Consider the following 19,761-nt stretch of genomic DNA (forward strand, 5'->3'; position numbering starts at 1 on the left):
ATGAGCTCGTCCAACATATGTGCTTGCATGTCCTATGCATCTGGGACATGCTGAAACACGTAGACGACTCGTGCATGCAATGTGTACCAGCCACGTTTTTTTGTGTATTTTGGTTTTTAAAAATGGCCTCTATGAGATGGCAGAATGCATTTGTTCATTTAAAAGACCTTAATTTATATTGAACGGTCAAAGCGATTGTGGTAAACGTGGGAAAAGATCATCCTGCACGTTCAATAATGTGTTTCAGATTGGCTCTAATTGCAGATGTGCACAAGTATTTGTGTCCGGATTATAGCCTACAGTCTTTAATATTGTAGCCTGTATTTGCATCAGTTGAGATTGAAAGTTCAACCTTGCCCTTGAAAATAGCATCACACTAAAGGTCCACTTTCTACGTTCTGGAGCTTTTCACCATTATCATGGAAATGCAGATTATTCAGATTTCCATTTTCGGAGCTCTCAGGAAAGAAAAAAAAAAAAGAATCTTCAGTCCTCCAAACTGATCTGATTCAAAGGTCAATCTTGACATTGTAAACATCTAAACAATCTCAACACAAGGTCCACTCGTTAGCTGTTCTGGAGCTTTCGATCACTTAACACAACCTTCCTCTGCAGGTAGAGTTTTCACTGTTGTCACGCAACTGTATGTGTTCAAGTTTCCATTACTTTCTGAGCATTTTGAAGATGACCTCACCCTCGATGGCTAAGAAACATCTCTTTCAGGCTCAACTTTTAAGCCAACAAAAGATGAAACGCCCTTGAATTCCTCGGAAAAAATGGAAATTTCCTAAATATGTGAAAAAGATTTGGATTTGTAGTTTAGTTGTGAGCTTGAAAACAGCAGTTGACCTGCACATGGAAGCTACTCTGGACATAAATGTTCAAATTTCCATTTTGTATGTGAGCACTTCTTGTCCATGATGATTAAAAATGCCAAAAAAACAAGCTTCTACTTGAGAGTATATACTTAAACTCAACACTTAACAAAGGATGTTCCCTAAATCACCTTGGTCAGCCTCCTGCTCGTTTGCTTTTTGTCGTGCAGACATAGTATTGAAAGAAGATTTACTGGGACTCTATAAATGAGAAATCATCACTTATCATCAGAAGCAGAAACAAACAGGTTATGAACCAAATCTGGATTTGAATTTAACAGGAAAACATGTAAACGCCACTGTGACGGACCCCTGTTCCGTCATCAGCTTTCAGGCTGTGTTTTTGTGTTCTCATCCTGATTGTCAATTTGTTTGCAGGTCAATTGTGGGCGGAGTTTCCAACCTGTAGTTGAAGGCACCTGGGCCCGGTGCCGCCCACTACTATAAAGCCCCGGCTTCATTCAACCAGAGCGCTCTCTCTGACCCCATTCATTTCCCCAGCGTTGCTGTCTTTGGTTTTTCGACATCCAACACTTTCACACACACACATTGCCTTTCACTCACACACTCACGTACACTCACCGCAGATTTACTGATACTCACATCCCATCGTCTTTTGCGTTGCTCATGTGTTGATTTTGTCTTTTGTTAAATAAATTTATTCTTGTTTTCATCTCGGTCTGCGTTTCCCTCCTTGTGTGTCACGGCCTTAGAGCCGGGTCGTGACAGCCACAGATAAATGACCTATAGAGGTGGAACACCCTCCATCCTGTTAGCTGGGGTCAGTGGGTTCACATGTTCCTAAGCTGGGAGAGAAAGAATGGCGGTGAAGGATCACACACACACCTCAGAGTAGACACAAGCTTCAGGCAGTTAACTTGTCTTCCATGTCACATGTGGTAAAAAAAGAGAAAGGTGATACCAGGAGAAGGACTTCAGATTCATGATGGCTTATTTCTTTCCGTTTCAGTAACTTTTAAGGAAGATACGCGTGGATACACTGGCTGCACCTTGAAGTGGGATTATGTTTGTCATCTAAATCTGAATCAATGTGACTTTTAAAATTGTGCAGTTTGAGTAAATACACCTGTGTTTCTTTGTGTCACTGGTTTACTTCGGTTTAATATCAGTCTAGTGCATTAAGTCTGAGGTATTCAGCCTTTTTCTTGACTTGTATGGTGTAAGCTAAGTGTGTTGCAGCTCACACTCCTCTCTATGCCACCCCTGACATATTTCTTCTGGTATCACCTTTCTCCGCGGCATTACCACATGTGAAGTAACATAACAGTTAACCGATTTATAATATGTGTTTACTCTATAGTATGTATAGGATATCATACTTTCTCTTCTAGTTCAGGAATGCATATGAGCCCAATGAACCTGAGCATGATGGAGGGTGTTCCTACAGTCACCTTGACGGGTAATTCATCCACACACATACTTGCTTCTTGTTTGGCTCAAATATTCTGATATGTTCTGATGTTGTGATTTTGCTGATCTCTCACCCACAGTCCCAGTAAATCTTATGCAGTCATTGGTCATTATATAAATTTAGAGAAAGAAAGAAATTTAACCAGAAATATATTCAAGTTATTTAGATATTTTTGTTTATTCTCAAGTACTACCACAGTTTCCTGCATTGTACCTCAACATGTAGGTGCCCTTTACTCACCATGTATTGTCTGTTTATTTAAGAAAGAAAGAAAGAAAGAAAAGAAAAGTTACATTTGACCCATATTTGAACACTACTGTCACTACTGAATCCTTACCGGAGATCACAGGAAATTAAACACATCAATTAACTATAAAGAAAAAAGAAAGCATCAGCTTCAAATCAAAATATGACGCGTTTCAAAACAAAACGCGTCATATTTGACCAAGTTTCTCAGGCTGTCCAAGTTAAAGCAGAGGGAGACCCCAGCTGGAATAAACTCAAGTATTTCATCTGTCTGCGGTGATGTGGTACTGCCCTCTAGTGGTGTTATACTGTAAAGACACTGAGGGTTTTCCAAAGGTAGGAACCACTCTCAGCTTAGTGTTGCTTTTTTTTTTTTTTTGAGAATATTTAGTTTTTGTACAAACTTTATATATCCATGTCAATATTCCAGATAAAAATATTGTACTTCTCTGCCACTGCTTCTGTTTTGGCAAAAGATTTTACACTGAAAAGCAGTGATTGGGTAACTGCAAAGGAACTGGCAGGATAAAATGTAGTGGAGCAAAGTACAATACCCCCCCCCTGTGTATACCCTAGTATACCTATAAAGCAGCTTGTAATTAAAATATTCAAGTATCACTTCCTTAGAATGTACTTGAGTACACATACTTCACATAAAATATGATGTACTGATTATTAAACTGCCCAAAATTGAACCAAATGCAATATTAAAATTCTTCTCAATGCATCAGTAATATCAGACTGAAGACCTTTCATCATGGGTACCTTTAAATACATTTATTTTTGTAGTTATCAATCTGGAGATTGCTGGAGTTACTTTGTCGATTAACATTTTACACACAGCAGACGTCTTCGTTTTACTAAGTAATTATTGAGTACTAGATATTATTTTCTTAAGACGAGTGAACAAAAAATTCTATATGCCATAATCTGCAACATTAAGGTGGCATTTTTTAAAGTAATGATCACTTATAACAAGCACTTTCATTTTTAATAGTGTATTTTGCCATCTGTACTTCCTGCAGGTCTTATACTTTATTTGGAGTCTTTTCAAACTGCAGAACTGGTACTTTTACCTGAGTAAGGGAAACTTCTTCCACTCCTAATTTTGTGGTTTTCTTCCACTGCTGTTTTTGTTCCAAGTCAGCCAAAGTTTAGTCATGTACAGTTATGGGGATTCATACAGGAGAGGAGCTGATGTTGTCAAAAATACACATCAGCTGTTTGAAAGACAGGCATATGGGAAAAAAAAAACTAAAATTAATGTGGCCCCTCAAGATAAAACCAATCTGCTTCCCTTTCCCGTCTCTTTAAGGTTTTCATCCCACGACAAAGTCACAGAAAAATGACATTTTGAAAATTTTTATTCAAGAACATTTAGATCAACCATGAAGTCAGAAAAGCTTCCTTTCCCCGAACAGAAACATAACTTAACAGAACTTTATATCAGATGATCAGGTTCACATCATACATGTTTTTGGGATGTATCAAACTTTTGACCTAATAACAGTATTTTTCTGTGGCATTTTCACTGACTACATCTAATGTCGACATACAGTGTTTCAAAACATTTGGTAAGCAAATCTTGTCATTAGTTAAACATTAAAATACAAGGGATAAAAGGTAAAATTCCTATTCTCCCTCAAATTTTAACAATATTCTTTAGCTGCCTTATGTTTAAAATTAGATTTAAAATCCAACTTGTTGGAAAATATCTATTACTCAGCAGTTTAAAATAAAAAAACAGGATTAGACAAACTAAAAATGCCACTTCTACAAGATATGGACGGTATCGTTTTTAAATCGATATAAAATGGATATGAATGTGACGACAAAGTTTTGTTACATCAAGTGCAAGCCCAAAACAAACCTATAAATGACATTTGTAATATAAAACTTGGTAAAAAATACTTATTTAAAACTGTACAATCACCAAGTACACAGAGTGAGCACATCGACCGTTATTCATTTGGCTTCAGTGGCTTCGGCCTTTGGCTCCTAGGGACAGAAAATAAAACTGTGTTACATGCAGTGCTTGTTTTGGCATGACAGTACATTACCCTCAACTGTGACTGCCATGCTGCTATATCCTATGTTTCATCTTATTTAGTGTATTGCAGGGTGCTTGCAAGTTTGATGAAGTCAGAGACAGATCCTTTTAATACCAAATAAAATGGGAGGGGGTAAAAAAAAATGTATTGACACAAGGTAAGTGCACCAAGAAACAACAACTTCTGATGTCTGAAACTTTATTCAAGATGCATAAATGGTAATAGTCCAAATTTGTTTGTGAATTTTCAGACATTTCCAGAACTTGCAGAGAGTCTATTGAGTTTGATTGGCAGTGTGTTTTTGAGTAAGTAATTTTGTATGCTTAAATTAACATTAAGCACCAAGTGCATGTGACAGGTCAGCAGCTGTGTTTTAGTATTGAAGAGTCTGCAAATAAAGAATCAATTCCCTCACACTAATATTAGTATCTTACATTCAGTGTGTTATTTCTGTGTACCCTCAACACTCCTCACATATGAAGAAAAAGCAATAAACAGCTCAATGTTATATTTGACTACTGTTTAAGGGAAACTTGAAACTTATAAAAACATGTTAATAATATTACAGAGTGGTGGATTATGGTAATTTGCCAACATGAATCATGTCCTACAGACACAAACCTCAGCCTTGGTGCTCCCGTTCTCAGCTGGTTTGGCCTTCTTTGCTTTGGGTCCCTTCTGAAAATAACATGACAATTGATTAATAACAAATTACAGCTCCCCTGCTCGTATACAATTATCACATGCTTAAGAAAAATGAACAAAAACAAGTGTACCAAAACATCTAAAACGTTTCTCAAAGGCTTTTGCCCTGAACTTATTGTCCTTTCCAGGGCCATGGATCTGTTTCACATGTGACACAGACAGAGGTGTTCTGCTGAGATCAGTGTTATCAATCAGTTTCATACTTTTGCTGCAGCTTTTTTCTTAGTCTCCACTGGTGCTGCTTTAGGTTTCTGCAAAACAAGAAGAAGGATATTTCAAATTGTATGTAACAATAGATAACACAATAGAAGTGCATGGGTGAAAAAACAATGGCTTGTGACACTAAGCATATTATTAGTTAATAATCCATGCTTTTTACTCTAACCACAAAACACTGATAATAGGGTCTGTTACTTCCTCTTGTACCTTACAAAAAGAAAAATAATTAAAAACTGATTTAATAAATTGATATAAAAATGGAACTTATGTGCAATTCAAATAACACAGGTGATGAGTTTATCAATTTTAATGCTTCCTCTAAGTTATTCCTTGGAGGAAGCTGTTATCTCAAATCAACTATCTTGTGGATGAGAAATAAGAATTGCAATCGTTCATAATTAATTGCTTAAGAGTGTTTCTCAGGAGCTTACCAAGGCAAGCCGTGGCGAACATCTTCTTTGCTATAGAGATATCAGGAAGAAAAACTTTTGTGATAAATGCAGATGTAGTTGCCTTATTTTTAATACATGACTTTAATTAAATACTTAGAGGCCCAAAGTGGCCATTGGACAGCTTGTCCAGTCAAAATGACTTTAAACAGAAACATTACATTTAGGCGGGATTTAACCACAAATCTAGATATACTGAAAAATTCAAATACAATCTGAATTACTTTCTGAAAAAAGAGCATCAATGTAATATGAGTAATATAAACAAATACAAATATAAACAATTTTTTTTTATACAAACCTCAGGGGGCACAATTTGCTGAAAAGACAAGAAACAGAAAAGCAGAATATTACAATTAAAATACCATCTTTATGACAAACTCATAACAACTCAAACATCACAATAATATTAAAAAAAAAAATCACAGGGTGTCTCTCTGCAGACACGATCATGTACCGGCAGAAAAATAAAACACACAAGACCTAAAGACAAATTAAGAAAATTTCCCCACTGCTGCCGATTCTCAAATTCACAAAGAACTTCCCGCGCATATTTGAATTCAAATTTGGGCTGTCCTGTCACCAGTACACCGCCTTGGCGCCCTGACAGCTTCCTTTGTTTTGTATCAGTGCGCGCCGACACACAGCTGTTGGGAAACTGATAAGATTACTACTTCACTAATCTGTACCTACCGCGATACGGTAAATGCAACCCATACGTAAGGCTGCAGAGGTTGCGTAAAAATCAACATTACATTTGAGCTGAGATTTTAATTTACCCGAGTCATATTTATTTGTTAATATCTAATTTTTAAATGTTAAATTTGTATTTTTTAAGAGCACACGACGTTGCTACAGGATCGTGTAACCACTAATTACACGCAAAATTAACATAATCCTGGTGTACCATTATTGGGATATATCATAAATGTTTTTACAACTCTACATTTGTGCATTTACTGATACGCACTGGTGCACATAAACATCAGCGGATTTCGATATTTCAAAGCTATGGTTGATTAAATAAAAACTGGCTAATGAAGTATAAAAACAGCTTTGAATCAACATACACGAACACGCCTGACTTTTCTGATTCAAAACAGTGGAGAAAAAAAAAAAAAAAAAAACTCCCCTCCCCCCGCTCTTTCCTCAAATTTGCAGGTTATGTTTGAACTTATTTTGATCATTTCATTTGTTGACCATTTGTTCATTTCAAATCAACAGTTATGCATTCGTGTTAATGTTTTAGCTATGCATTTGCAGCGTGAATCGAAAGTTTATTGTTGCGTTTTAACCTGTCAAGATTCCCCCCCAAAACGAAGAGGGAAAACACAGACGGTACCAAGAATTTAACACAGCCCAATGACAACGATTGCACTAGTAAGAGCTTTGACGCAGACATGAAATTATCACCGTGTATTTTATAAAACTGTTTTTTTTTAATCTGATTCGAAGATATTTTACATGACTAGCAACAATATAAACTTTTATTTTTTCGACAAATGGGAGGATGCCTGAACAGGTCTCCTGTCAGACCGCCATTGCTGTAACGTTTGTTGGGGATGATGACGTTCCTCTGATGCAGAAATGTCAAACGCTGCCTAACGTTAACCCCAAGTTAACAACACGAGCCTAATGCGCAGAGTTAAAATAAAATAAAAATACGAAATCTTACCTTCGTTTTGCCCATGTTGCTGGCAGGAAATGAACGGAAAGCTCAGAAAAATTTTACGTAAAATTTGGCTTTTCGCGGAGAGATGACACACAACAACCAACCAGTCGCTGTGTAAAATGGCGAATGTATAATGCAAACGAATGTTTTTGTAGTTTATACACTGAAATATAAGAACGAAACCGGTTTGAACCAGTTTTGTATTTCGAAGTCTGTCATTGGATGTAGATATGTCACATGTTTACAGGTACCACCCATTTGTTAAAGAGGCAGGAGGCAGCCTGAAAAATACTTATTAGTGCCGCAGGGAGGCGCTGTATTCAAAGTTTCTCAGGGTATCTGCAGGAAAAGTTTTTAAAAAAGCACTGATTTTAGTTTCTTCAAAAAGTCCCTCAAAGGTATGAGATGAAATTTACAAAGGTCCTAAATATTTTCTCTGGCCTGATATTAGCAGGTATTCTAATTGTAATATTCTGCAAATTCTGCAGTTTGTAAAAGTAAATTAGATTGTATTTCACCTTTTCAGTATATTGATGCTTGAGATTCGTGATTAACTGCTGCCTTTAATGTAATTTTTCAGTTTGACTGGATAATCTGTCCAGCACCCACCTTAGGCCTGTAAATATTTAGTTAAAGTCCTGCATTAAATATAAGGTAACTCCATCTGCAATTATCACAGAAGTTTTTCTTCCTAATATCGCTATAGCAAAGATGTTCCCTATGGCGGGCCTTGATAAGGTCCTGAGAAACACACTTAAGAAATTGATTATGAACGATTACTATTTTGGTTTGTGATTATACTTGGTCCTCCTCCACAAGGCGGTTGTTTCCTGAGAACAGCTTCATCTCCAAGGAATAACTTCAGCCTTTAAAAATGAATAAACTCATCTTATTTGAATTGCACATACATGTTCCATTTTATATCCTGTTATTAAAATCTCATTTTTAATTATTATTTTTTGTGACAAGAAGAGGTAACAAACCCTATTATCAGTGTTTTGCAGTTAGAGTAAAAAGCAGGGATTATTAGCTAATAATATGCTTAGTGTCACAAGCCATTGTTTTTTCACTCGTGCACTTCTATTGTGTTATCTATTGTTACATACAATTTCAAAATTTCCTTCTTCTTGTTTTGCAGAAACCTAATGCGACACCAGTGGAGACTAAGAAAAAAGCTGCAGCAAAAGTATGAAACTGATTGATAACACTAGCTGATCTCAACAGAACACCTCTGTCTGTGTCACATGTGAAACAGATTCATTGCCCTGGAAGGGACATTAAGTTTGACCAAGTTCAAGGCAAAAGCCTTTGAGAAACGTTTTAGATGCTCGGTAAATTAGTCTTAAGCATGTGATAATGTAATCTGTTTGTAATCAATTGTTATGCTTTTTTTGTAGAAGGGAACCAAAGTAATGGTCAAACCTGCCGAGAATGGGAGCAGCAAGGCTGAGGTTGGCTTCTTTAGGAGAGAGAGCGCTTCCTCTGTAATTGCTACACAATATATTTTTTCTTATAATATAAAAATACTCAGTTATAAATAAAAGTCCTGAAATGAAATTGTTATTTAAGTAAAACTACAGAAGTCTTATCAGTATATTACTTTATGTATCAAAAGTAAAAGTATTCAACGCAGGAAAATAGTGGGTGTATATTATTATACGATTATTATTACTGTTGCATCTTGATGTGTACGCAGCATTTTACTGCTGTAGTTGGTTGACGTTTGTTTAATAATGTCTTAAGTATAGGTTAAGATATTAGATACCAGTACACTGACAGATTGATGTAAGAACTGGGGTAACTGTTAATAGACAGTCAACAGTGACGTGTGCTACACAAGTACAAAGGTATGAGTCATACATCATTCAATCATAACTGACATACAGTAATCACTTTATTCTGTTAAGAAAGCTGGTCAAAATTTAGTTACTAGTTCATCAACATCACACTCAAGAGACAACACTTTCTTTGGGCCTCAACAAATATTAAAACAGCAATGGTTTAGATTAATCCGGGTTACTGCTTTGGAAGCATTTCCAAAACAAAGGATCTCTGGGTTTCACTCGTAGAATCAGATCTTCCAAGCAACAGCATGCATCTGACACATAACTCACACAATTATTTAACTATATCTTGACCAGACATTTCCATGTATTAGACTTCTTTTCTTTTCTTTTTTTAAATCTACAATCATAAATATCACAATTATTCTACAGCCCCATAGGGGTAAAATTGCCCTCTCATATCATACAAATAAGCAACAAAATGAAACTGTTCCCAGTTACTGTTCACTCTTCTCTTTTCCACAGAAGCCCTTTTGGGAAGAGGACGAGACAGATTTCATCCCCATTCCACCAACTGCTTTCGTCTTCGGAGTCTTCCTAGGCTAAGACACCTTCAGTGCATAAGTCATTAAAGAAAGAGTCTCTCTTGTGCTTCAGTGCTTCTAGGAAATCATGAACTCGTTCTTCCCGGCAGGCGGTGTGGTGCAGCAGTGCCTCTTGTCTTCTCTGGGCGTCGGCAGGTTTTCCATTCCCATGATGCTGCAGGTGCTCTGCTACACAGGCACGATCTGCCTCTAGCTGCAGTAAGGCCTGGTGATCTCGATGGAGGTCTCTAGCTTTCTAAAATACAATACACATTGAGTTTTAATTAGACCTACATAAGCAGGAATTGTTTTAATTACTGATTAAAGACATGTCCTTTTTATTTTGGTGACATTAACAGATGTATGTTTTTGCAAGTAATAGGCCAGTATTACTTGCAAAAACAGTAAAAGATATTCCTTTGTCTGTGAAAGAAGTGGCTGTGATAAACTGACCCATTCAGGTTTTGATATTTGGCCAACAGAGCTGAAGCCATTAAGACGAGGCAATAAGGTTATCAGTCTTAGCTGTTTTGCAACAAAACATGCAATTCTTTTAAATTTAATTTCTGTGATTTGGCCCCAAATAACTGATGTGCATATAACAATGTTTGGCATTTGTTGAGATTGTCCGAGTTGCTGAATCATTTCTGATGCAATACTTTCATATAGCAAATATCCTTAATTTTGATGAATATGTTGATAACCAGTTATTTTTAAACTTGCCGACAAAGTTTCTCCTGCATTTGGAATATATTCCTTTGCGTTTTGATGTTTCTCACCTGGCTACATTACATCAGTTTGTGAGTGTTTTAAAGTCATATTAGATACACTCAGTTGGCAGTCAATATTAGATACACCTGGCTGAAACTAATGCAATAATACAACAGTCCTGCAGTAAATATATTGTGTTATACGCACACGTGCTTCTATTATTTTGTCCACCCCATTTATATCAATAAAGGTAGGCTAAATATAACTGAAACATTTAATACAATTTAATACAATGAAAAACAAATGGTGTCACAATAAAAGTCTTACCTGAATAGATTTGTGATTTAACTGATACTGGAGAATGGCTTCACACAAGTTCCAGAAAGAGTACTCTGGCCACAGAACGGACTGAAACACTAGACAGGAGTGGGAAGTCTGTGGGATAGAAGATAAAAGTGAATCAATACAAATGTCAGAGGTGAAGCTGCGAAGTGTTTGATAAAGTGTGATTTTGCAGGTCAAATTATTACTTGGTTAATACTGTCTGTCATGGACTCAACCCCTAATTTGGTGGATAATACTTTATAGGCATGAAAGCAGTTATAGCAAAAATGTTATGTGAAAAACAGAGCGCTTTTCTTAGAGAAGTCCGATGATAAACATGTAAAGAATTCAAGAAAAATGACAAAGCCCCAAAAATCCACTGTAAGGCAATCGAGTCTGTTATAGCTGACATGAACATGCTGTTTAAGACTGATGGCTTTATAAGATAACCCTTCAGTAAAAATCAATTTAAATTTTTAAAGTCCTATGGAATGCAATTGCATAATAACACATAATGTCACTCCAACCAGTTTTAGGGGAAAAACAAAAAACACACTTGTATCATGTCTGTATCATGTATCATGACATGCATTCACAGGTCTTGCAGATATTTTTTTGTCGACATCAAAGACACAGTAGTTGCAATGTCCACATAAACTGAAAGCCTTATTCAAAGTTATGGTTGGAGCAGAATAACCTGACATACAAGTCTAACTACCAAGGACTACAGCAACTGTAATTTCAAAAAATTTAATCGTTACTGCTAATTTGCAGTGATCAACAAACACTAAATCAAGCTTGGAAATTCATATCTTCAATCTTACTTTAATGTTGTCAAAGTTTAAGTGAGATCTCTCAGGGGACAAATTAAAAGACAACAACTCTCATCTTCAATTGGTGTCATCTTCCCACACAGTCATTCTCATCCTCACCTGCCAAAGAAGGAAGTCGCTGAGGCGCACCTCTCCAGAGGTGCGGATGAGCAGATCAGGATTGGGAGAGTTATTGCTGTACAGACACTCACTTAGCAGCGCTTCTGAAACATCACTGAGCACCACATAAAACACAAAACAGCTCATTAAAGAAACAGCTCCCCTGATTAAGATATAGACAGTTTAACTCAGTACTGTCTTGCCCATTGTTTACCTCGCTTTGATCAAGCCCTGCTCCACTCCCCAGGCCATTTCCCTGACTGCATTTGTGATTTCATATCTTGACGTGTAGGCGAAACACACATTCAGGAAACATCTGCAAAACAAGCGTTTGTATAATTGAGGTGATTCATAATGTATAATCTGTTTATGTCAGGTGCGTCTTAAAGTGATAACACTGAGTTACTAATGATGAGGGTCATAGAGGGAGACGCTAAATTAATAAACATACTTATTGTGAGCCTTGGTTGTGATCACAGCTTTGGCAATCAGCTGCTGAAGGTCGAGTGGCAGCATGTCTAAGTCACCCAGCACCCGGATACACACACCATGCTTCTCCAGATTGTCCCTAAAGAAGGAGAGAGGAGCATGAAGAACAGGGAGAACAGCATGACTACACAGCTGCTTAAAACGTGTCTGTCTGCATTTCCCATCCAGGATTGCACAAAGTGTTAGTATTCCGTGAGTACAGTTTGACACAGTCTGAAGTCCAGTGTCTTGTGTATGGGTAGTTAGTCACATGTTGGTGTTCAACACAGTAACACTAATCAGCCTCCATCATAAACCATCGTCTTGGTGGCATCAGCCTTGTAAACATTAAAAAAATGGTTGCAAGATATCTTGATCCACATACTGAAAATACCCAGTGCCACAACAATCAAGATCAAAGATATTTCACAACTGCAGAGCCACAACAAATTCTAGACGCGCATTATATTTTGAGTTGATTGTGCTCATCAACTTCAGGGAATTGAGACATTTTCCAAAGAATGACGTGTTTCTTAAGAAAGGAGGAACAAAGTAAACATAAGCAGTGAAGCCAACATGCCACTTGACATCTTGGCCAAGGCAGAAGAAATTAGTCATGAGTAAAATATTCCTCTTTGTCTAAAAACATGAGGGTAGCTCTGGCAATCCAATAGCAGAGCTCTTTCTCTCTCTCTCTCTCTCTCAGCATCTAGTGGCTATTTCTGGAACTGTGGATTAACACACCTCTCTATTGGCTTCAAAATCCAACCATGGCAGATGTCAGTTAGATAAGTGTTTTTTTTCGACATCTATATTTGCACAGTTATAACAAAATCCATGGGTGTAAACTAGACATCATGGCATATTGCATGTGAAAGAGACAGTATCAGTCAAAGTTGCAACAGAAATAATTGATATTGTGCACTCCTATTTATAAAGCAGCCTTTCTTCCCTTTGGCCACCCTGGCATCAGTCCACAGTAACTTACTCTGTGGGCAACACAGTGTTTCTGTGTCGGTGTTGTTGACTAATGTTGTGATAAATTACAAGAAAAAAAAATCCAATGTTTCTTCCCAGAGTCCTGTCGATGTCAACGTTATTGAGTTTAAAACATCAACAGTGAGCTTTGATAGGGCACAAAAACATCTGTGGCCCCATTAGCTGGCAACATTTAACAGGTGGTTTGATTCAATTTGGCAAAGCCTGAAAATGAAATATGCAAGTTTCAGCCCTGCAAAGACACTTACTTTAACTACACAGCAGTGCTCCAGCACTGCATCTGGTTCCTCTAAACTTTACTTTGAGTGTCTTATGATGTGTAAAATGTGACTAAGATGTCCCACAATCAACAGCAAAGTGAAAACCTATTTTAAAATGTTTAGAATCCCGAACTTGAAACTCACCGTTCCTCCAACAGCCTTTCAAATTTCTGCTTGGCCAGCTCCATCAGCCCATCCACTTCATCTTTAGTGCGTTTGAAGTTCTCAATGCTGAAGGCGTACACTGTCACCTCGGGGATGTTGAGATGCTTACACCAACGTAGTGTCTGGTGGGGAAGGGACAATGGATTACACATACATGAACAACCTATTTTATCCCCATACTACATGTTTTTGCAAAGACAAGCTTTAAACCCAGTGCAGCCTCACCTCTGCCAGCTTGTTGAAGCCCTGCATATGCCCTTCCTGCCGCTCCATGTTTTTCTTACGTGCAAAGCGACGGTTGCCATCCATGATGAAGGCCACATGTTTAGGCATGGGTCCAGCCTGGGAGACACAACACAGAGCAGGACAATCAAAGGAGATGTGGGGTGTACTGTTAATATTACAGCGATACAGAGCTGAAAGGATCTGTCAATCAAAAGAGAGGAAATAAAAAAAAACAATTGTGATAATCAATCAATCATTTAGTCATAGGTGATGTAAAATTCTGTCTTCTGTGACAGTAAACTCAAACATTTCACAGTATTCATTAGCAGATGGCATATGAGCAACTTCCATCAGCTGACAAAGATCATGAGATACAGTTTAAAGCATGGAAAAAGTGGTTGCTTTTTCAAAACAAATATCTTGCTAAAAGCATTTTGCACTATTTACTGGCATTTCATAGACTTATGATTAATACAATTAATTAAGAATATTATTTGCAGATTACTTGATAAGAATTGTTAGTTGCAGCCCTACAGTGGTAGCTGATTGCTTCTGGGTGATAGAAACTAGTTATAGTTTCTGTCAGTTCTCATGTATGGAATTTACATTCAAGTCACATAACTAAGCCTCAGTATTTTCAAAAAAGACAGATATATGCAAAAGAGACTTACCGAGTACTAACTTAACATGGTGAACATTTGCGAATGTCACAATTAATCAGTTTATTATTTCTCTATTTCCTAAGTTTATAGAGTAAAAAGTGACAGTATATTAACATTTGAAGAAAAGGTGTTTTTTATATGTTTGCTGCAGGGGTAGTTTTTACTTCTATTCATTTCAAAAATCAATAAAAAATGTAATTTGCCCTAAATAACCTTAGCCTAAATATAAATTGACAAACAACACATAACCCCGTTCTTAATATATTTCTCTTTTACCCATTTGGATGATAACAATTTATGACTGCTGTGCAATAAAAAACTTTTTTTTTTCTCAATTTCCTTTCCAAGTTGCCAGAAAAATGACATCTCCTTGCTCATTTCATAAAAAGTAAAAATAAAAAATAATATGAATATATGTTTTTTGTAAGGAAATATACAATGCAATGTAACACAAATATATACAAATTTAACTGATACTAAAACATAGTTTATTTTGTTCAAGGCATCTTGGCACAACTTGAGAAACAAGTGAAAAATCTTTTTTATTGTGCAATGAAGCTAATGTTTCTTCATCTAGATGGTTTGAAGAGTCTCTGAGGATTCTGCAAATGCCTCCAGAAGTGGGGTAAGTGTTGTTTAATGACCTTGTGGTTTTTTTTTCCAGAAATAAATTATGCTTAGCTGTGTGGCTCAAATGTATTGGCAGCACATGAGAGGCACTAACTGGAGCTAGACAAAGAGGTATAAGAGTACAGATTTAGGCTTACCTTTAGGACATTGGCTGAAATCTTTTCAAGCAGGTTTAATTCACCTTCCCGTATCCACGACATTTTCAGGCTTTAAACGGTCTGAAAATAGGCGATTAATGGTTTTATAAATATTTGTGAACGTTAACCTCATAAGCCAGCCTACTCTTGACGTTAAAAAAAAATCAAGTTACTATTTAAACGACAGAATAATTATTCGAGTGTCTTATAATCGTCTCATTTTAAAAAATATTTCATTTTACATGCAGCCAATGAGGGATTCATCCGTTAACTGACAGCCTGTCTCACAAGACATGCAATGAACTTAACTGCTATGAGGCTTAAAAAGCTCAAACCTAGACTCACATGGTCCAGAAAACACCTACTCTTAATGGCAACTGCTCAGTTCATTCAGACTATTGAAGCACACGCTGTTCTTCTTTCAAATTACTCTCATTTTATCACATTTCACAGACCTTCCAACTCACAGCTTTTACGATGACGACCTCTTCCGCACTGAAGTCAAGTGACGTTCCCACACGATGACGACTTCCTGTCACATGCTAGTAGATTTCAGAGTAAATGGATGGACTGCTTTATTTTTTTTCTCTGAGATGGGCCTTGTCCTGCCCCTAATTGGCTACTGCTCCGTTAGGTTTTGGAATGAAAAGTGATGATTGGGTAGAGTTAGACTAATGTTTCAGAGTAAAAACCAAACAGAGGCAGGGTAGAGGCGGGTCTTCGCCCTCTTCGGGTCTGTAAAAAAGTAATGTGGATGCGTCTGCAGCCATAGGCGGAGCGAGGAGGGTGGCTTATGGGAATCCAACCCCAGATGTTTTCCCAAAAGCCCCGAATCTTATATGAAGTTTATAATAACATTATTTATATTTATATCTTAAACTTGGTGTCATTTCCTCTCAGTCTCTTTAACTGGACAAATCAATGGAGCTCTATTAGTACTGTACTGGGGAAATAGCCATATACAGGTCACCGGACAACTTGTGGAGCATTTAGGCTTTACTCAAAACACTTGATGGAAGCATCAGTAGGAATAGGAGTAGAGATGATGAGGGGAGTCGGAAGTGAGTGAAAAGCTGAAGTTAAGAGAAGAAGAGAGGAGAAAAATATGTGATGAAGAACCAGGAGGAGAGGGGATGAGAACCGTTTGGACCGCAGACTGTTCTCTGAGCCAGGCATGGACTCACTGAGGCCTTCCTGCTTTTTGTCTTCCGTATTTAAAGCAAAGTTGGCACGTTTTGGCCCAATGCCCGTATGCTCGCAGTCCATTAAAGCAGACAGATGCGCGCACCTTTGGTTTTTTCCTGCACGCCCTGTTTCCTGTTCATCCGATTTCCGAAACTGTTCACAGGTGAAAAGTTTCAGTGTTTGTTTGTTCCCCAGTTCACTTTTCTTATGCTGTTATTCAAATTATTCTGGCAAAGACTCGACCAGGTCTGGGCCCAGAGATCCGGCTGAAGTGCGGTCTGCCTGGTTTTCTGAGTCCAACAACCCACAACCAGGCACAAAGCACGCCACACGTGCCAGACGGCCATTACTGTTCTGGCGGTGGGCCTGAACGGCATTTGTTAATTTCTTGCTAGTTTCCTCATACCAGCCCTTCCCTTAGATGAAGGATGGAATCAGATTACATAACATGCTGTTTTATTAAAAGACATATTTACACACAGAGTAAACCAGCATGAAGTCCACACGCAGCAGCAAAAATCAATAAGCTGCAGCTGTAAGTGAAGTTAAACTACAAGTATAAGTCCAACAGCAGCTGTGCACGAAGTTCAAGTAACTAATAAATAAGAATCACAACGTTCATAAACATACAGTTCATTAATTTGAAAGCAATTCTGCCTAAATGAAAGGCTTAAATGTCACATGAGTTACTCCTGGACTCAGGGGCAGTTAAGTCTGTATTATCTGTCCTAAAGCTTTTAATTGAACCCCCCACATTAAGAGCAATTGAGTGCAAATCATGAATTAATACGGCAGAAGAACAGACTCTGGACACATAGACCTGCAAATGTCATTCTAAAAAAGTCAAAGGCTTGTTTTCATCAGTCAGGCTATTGAAGTTATATAGCTGAAATTACTTTGAGCCACTAAATTACCTCACTAAACCCATAATCTACAGTAGCCGTGTAATGTACCCCCTAACAGGTCTCATCCAGATTTTGGATATGAAAATAACAATCAAAGCAACCTTTTTATGGGAAGAAAGAGCAAACAAAAGCGGGAAAGATTTTTACCTTTCTGTTTCATCCAACTAATCAGCTGTATGAGAGACACATACAGTTCAGGCAGTGGCCATCAGATATGTTTGTACATTCAGTTACCTTGTAAAAACTGGTAATTAAGACATGTATCAAAGCTGACACATACTTTCAGTTGGTATTTATTTTGATTAGAACCAGATGTGTTGTCACATTGGTAATTATGATTAAGAGTTGGCTGCTTAAATTACTGTTGCATCAATATTTGAATTTGGAATATTATATAATGTGGCAAGCGAGAGATTCTCAGACTAACATGTCAGATCCTCACCAACACTGACGGACTTTTAAAGGGACACCTGCTGATCACTTCAACAAACTGCAGCCTCAGCAATGATTGAAATATGACTAAAAATAATGATCCCTGTCCCAAAACAGCAGCAGGGCTGCTTCGTGACAGTGGTTGTAACTTGTTCATGTCAAAATGTTTTAACAAGTTGTCAAAAATCTGCCAAAGAGGCTGTGAGAGCAGACGAACTGACCAAACTGAACCAATTATTTGCTGGCATTTTACTTGATATGTGGTCTGGATTTAAATGTAGATTTGTCATCTAAACATTAAATCTGTGAACTCTACTCCAGCATAATGTACAAAAATAGGTGTCAAGATTAGTGATGCTGTTCATGCCAAATTCACTCCCCACCTAAATTCAAAATAGCAACATCAGACAATTTTTGCCTCTTTTTATGTGGCAGTAATGAATATTAGTCATGATTTTTTTTCTTGGGCAACGATCATGTTTTTCTCAAATGATGTACAAATGGCTTGATACAGTAAATTGTGCATGTAGCTGCTGTGAATGGGGAAAAAATTCCCTGGGGGAGCATGTTCCCCTAAATATTGACTTAAGTTGAGGCTAAGCCCCAAATGTTTACATTTTTGCTAGTAAAATGGCAATCTTTGGGTTTTGTACATTTGGTCATACAAAACAAGCAATTTGAAGACGTTAGGAATTGTGAAATTTTTCATTCTTTCTGACATTTTATAGACAACAATCGATCAATAAAGAAAATAATCTGCTGAATAATTAATAATTGAATTTACTATTGCATTTATTTCACAGTATCATTTTCCCCAATGAGAGTTTGTTGAATGTGATTTCACAAATAAGACCATACATGCCCTGATGAGGAGTATGAAGAGAGGTGTGGTCCAAATAACTTCAAATTTACTCTGATTTAGCTGAAGAAAGTTGTGTTAGTTTGCTGTTATGATTACATCCTAGGGGACGAATACTCTGAGTGTTGTCAGTATAACAACAGAAACAGAGGTTTTGCTTCATGTGACCTAATGGGAACATTTAGATGGTGAAAAGAATGGGACCAAGTGTATAACTCTGAGGAATGTCACAGGAGATAAAGGCAGAGGATAAGGATGAGTTGCCAGTACAGACAGGGAAGGATCTGTTGGATAAATATGAGGACTGGTTTATCAGTTATGGTTTATGTATTTATTTGAAGTACTTGAGTATTTTCTTTTCATGCCACTTCTACTCCACTATTCGCGCCACCTCAGCCAACTACAACAGTAAAATGCTGCTTACACACTGATGTATCAGTAATATTAATCTAATGATATAATACAGTATAGCAGAACAGTCACTGGGGCCATTTTTTTGTACTGAGCCTACTGAGGTAAATATCAGGGGTACCTGAGTTTTTTTTTTTGCTTGTTTTTTTTTACAGTCCATTAATACTACTTTAACTTAACTGAAGGATTTAAATACTTTTAACACCACTATGTCATAATCACAGATTCATAACATTGATTCTGCCCTGACACTTACCCCTATTTCACATTTGCATATCTGCAGTGCAGTTCCCCCTTCAACCTCTGGGGTGTGACAGCAAGTTCATCAACAGTTCCTTTGCACTTTTTTAATGGCAAAGAAGAAGTTTCAGATTTTGGGGGGTGAGGGGCTGGCCTTTTTTGTTCCGCTGGAGAATCCTGCTTGAACGGTGAGCAGGAG

General features: G+C 37.4%; 1 protein-coding gene and 2 long non-coding RNA genes across 7 annotated transcripts; 1 reads left to right on the plus strand and 2 right to left on the minus strand.

Moving 5' to 3' along the window:
* Positions 1-3,899: 3,899 nt before the first annotated feature.
* On the minus strand, positions 3,900-7,811 carry LOC111235830. Its single transcript, XR_002665701.1, has 6 exons — positions 7,653-7,811; positions 6,279-6,296; positions 5,960-5,989; positions 5,513-5,560; positions 5,226-5,282; positions 3,900-4,551 (listed from the first exon to the last, which is right to left on the minus strand). It is a non-coding gene; the product is annotated as an uncharacterized LOC111235830 (long non-coding RNA).
* Positions 7,145-9,112, plus strand: LOC111235831. Its single transcript, XR_002665702.1, has 3 exons — positions 7,145-7,357; positions 8,788-8,835; positions 9,047-9,112. It is a non-coding gene; the product is annotated as an uncharacterized LOC111235831 (long non-coding RNA).
* Positions 9,113-9,513: 401 nt separating this feature from the next.
* On the minus strand, positions 9,514-16,076 carry dhdds (dehydrodolichyl diphosphate synthase subunit). Of its 5 annotated transcripts, none has more exons than XM_022764305.1 (9): positions 15,998-16,076; positions 15,531-15,611; positions 14,102-14,218; positions 13,856-13,998; positions 12,436-12,552; positions 12,199-12,300; positions 11,985-12,099; positions 11,056-11,163; positions 9,514-10,273 (listed from the first exon to the last, which is right to left on the minus strand). In XM_022764305.1, the coding sequence occupies exons 2-9, from the start codon at positions 15,591-15,593 to the stop codon at positions 10,031-10,033; spliced, it is 1,008 nt and encodes a 335-aa protein (XP_022620026.1). In that variant the 5' UTR covers positions 15,594-15,611; positions 15,998-16,076; the 3' UTR covers positions 9,514-10,030. The 5 variants fall into 5 exon arrangements, with proteins under 5 accessions (XP_022620026.1, XP_022620027.1, XP_022620029.1 ...); XM_022764306.1 differs by having other exon boundaries at positions 15,986-16,026; XM_022764308.1 differs by lacking the exon at positions 15,998-16,076 and adding an exon at positions 15,876-15,923.
* Between the last annotated feature and the right edge of the window lie 3,685 nt (positions 16,077-19,761).

Source organism: Seriola dumerili, unplaced genomic scaffold (assembly GCF_002260705.1).
Source record: "Seriola dumerili isolate Sdu_G_001 unplaced genomic scaffold, Sdu_1.0 BDQW01000533.1, whole genome shotgun sequence".
In the NCBI taxonomy this organism is placed as follows: Eukaryota; Metazoa; Chordata; class Actinopteri; order Carangiformes; family Carangidae; genus Seriola; species Seriola dumerili.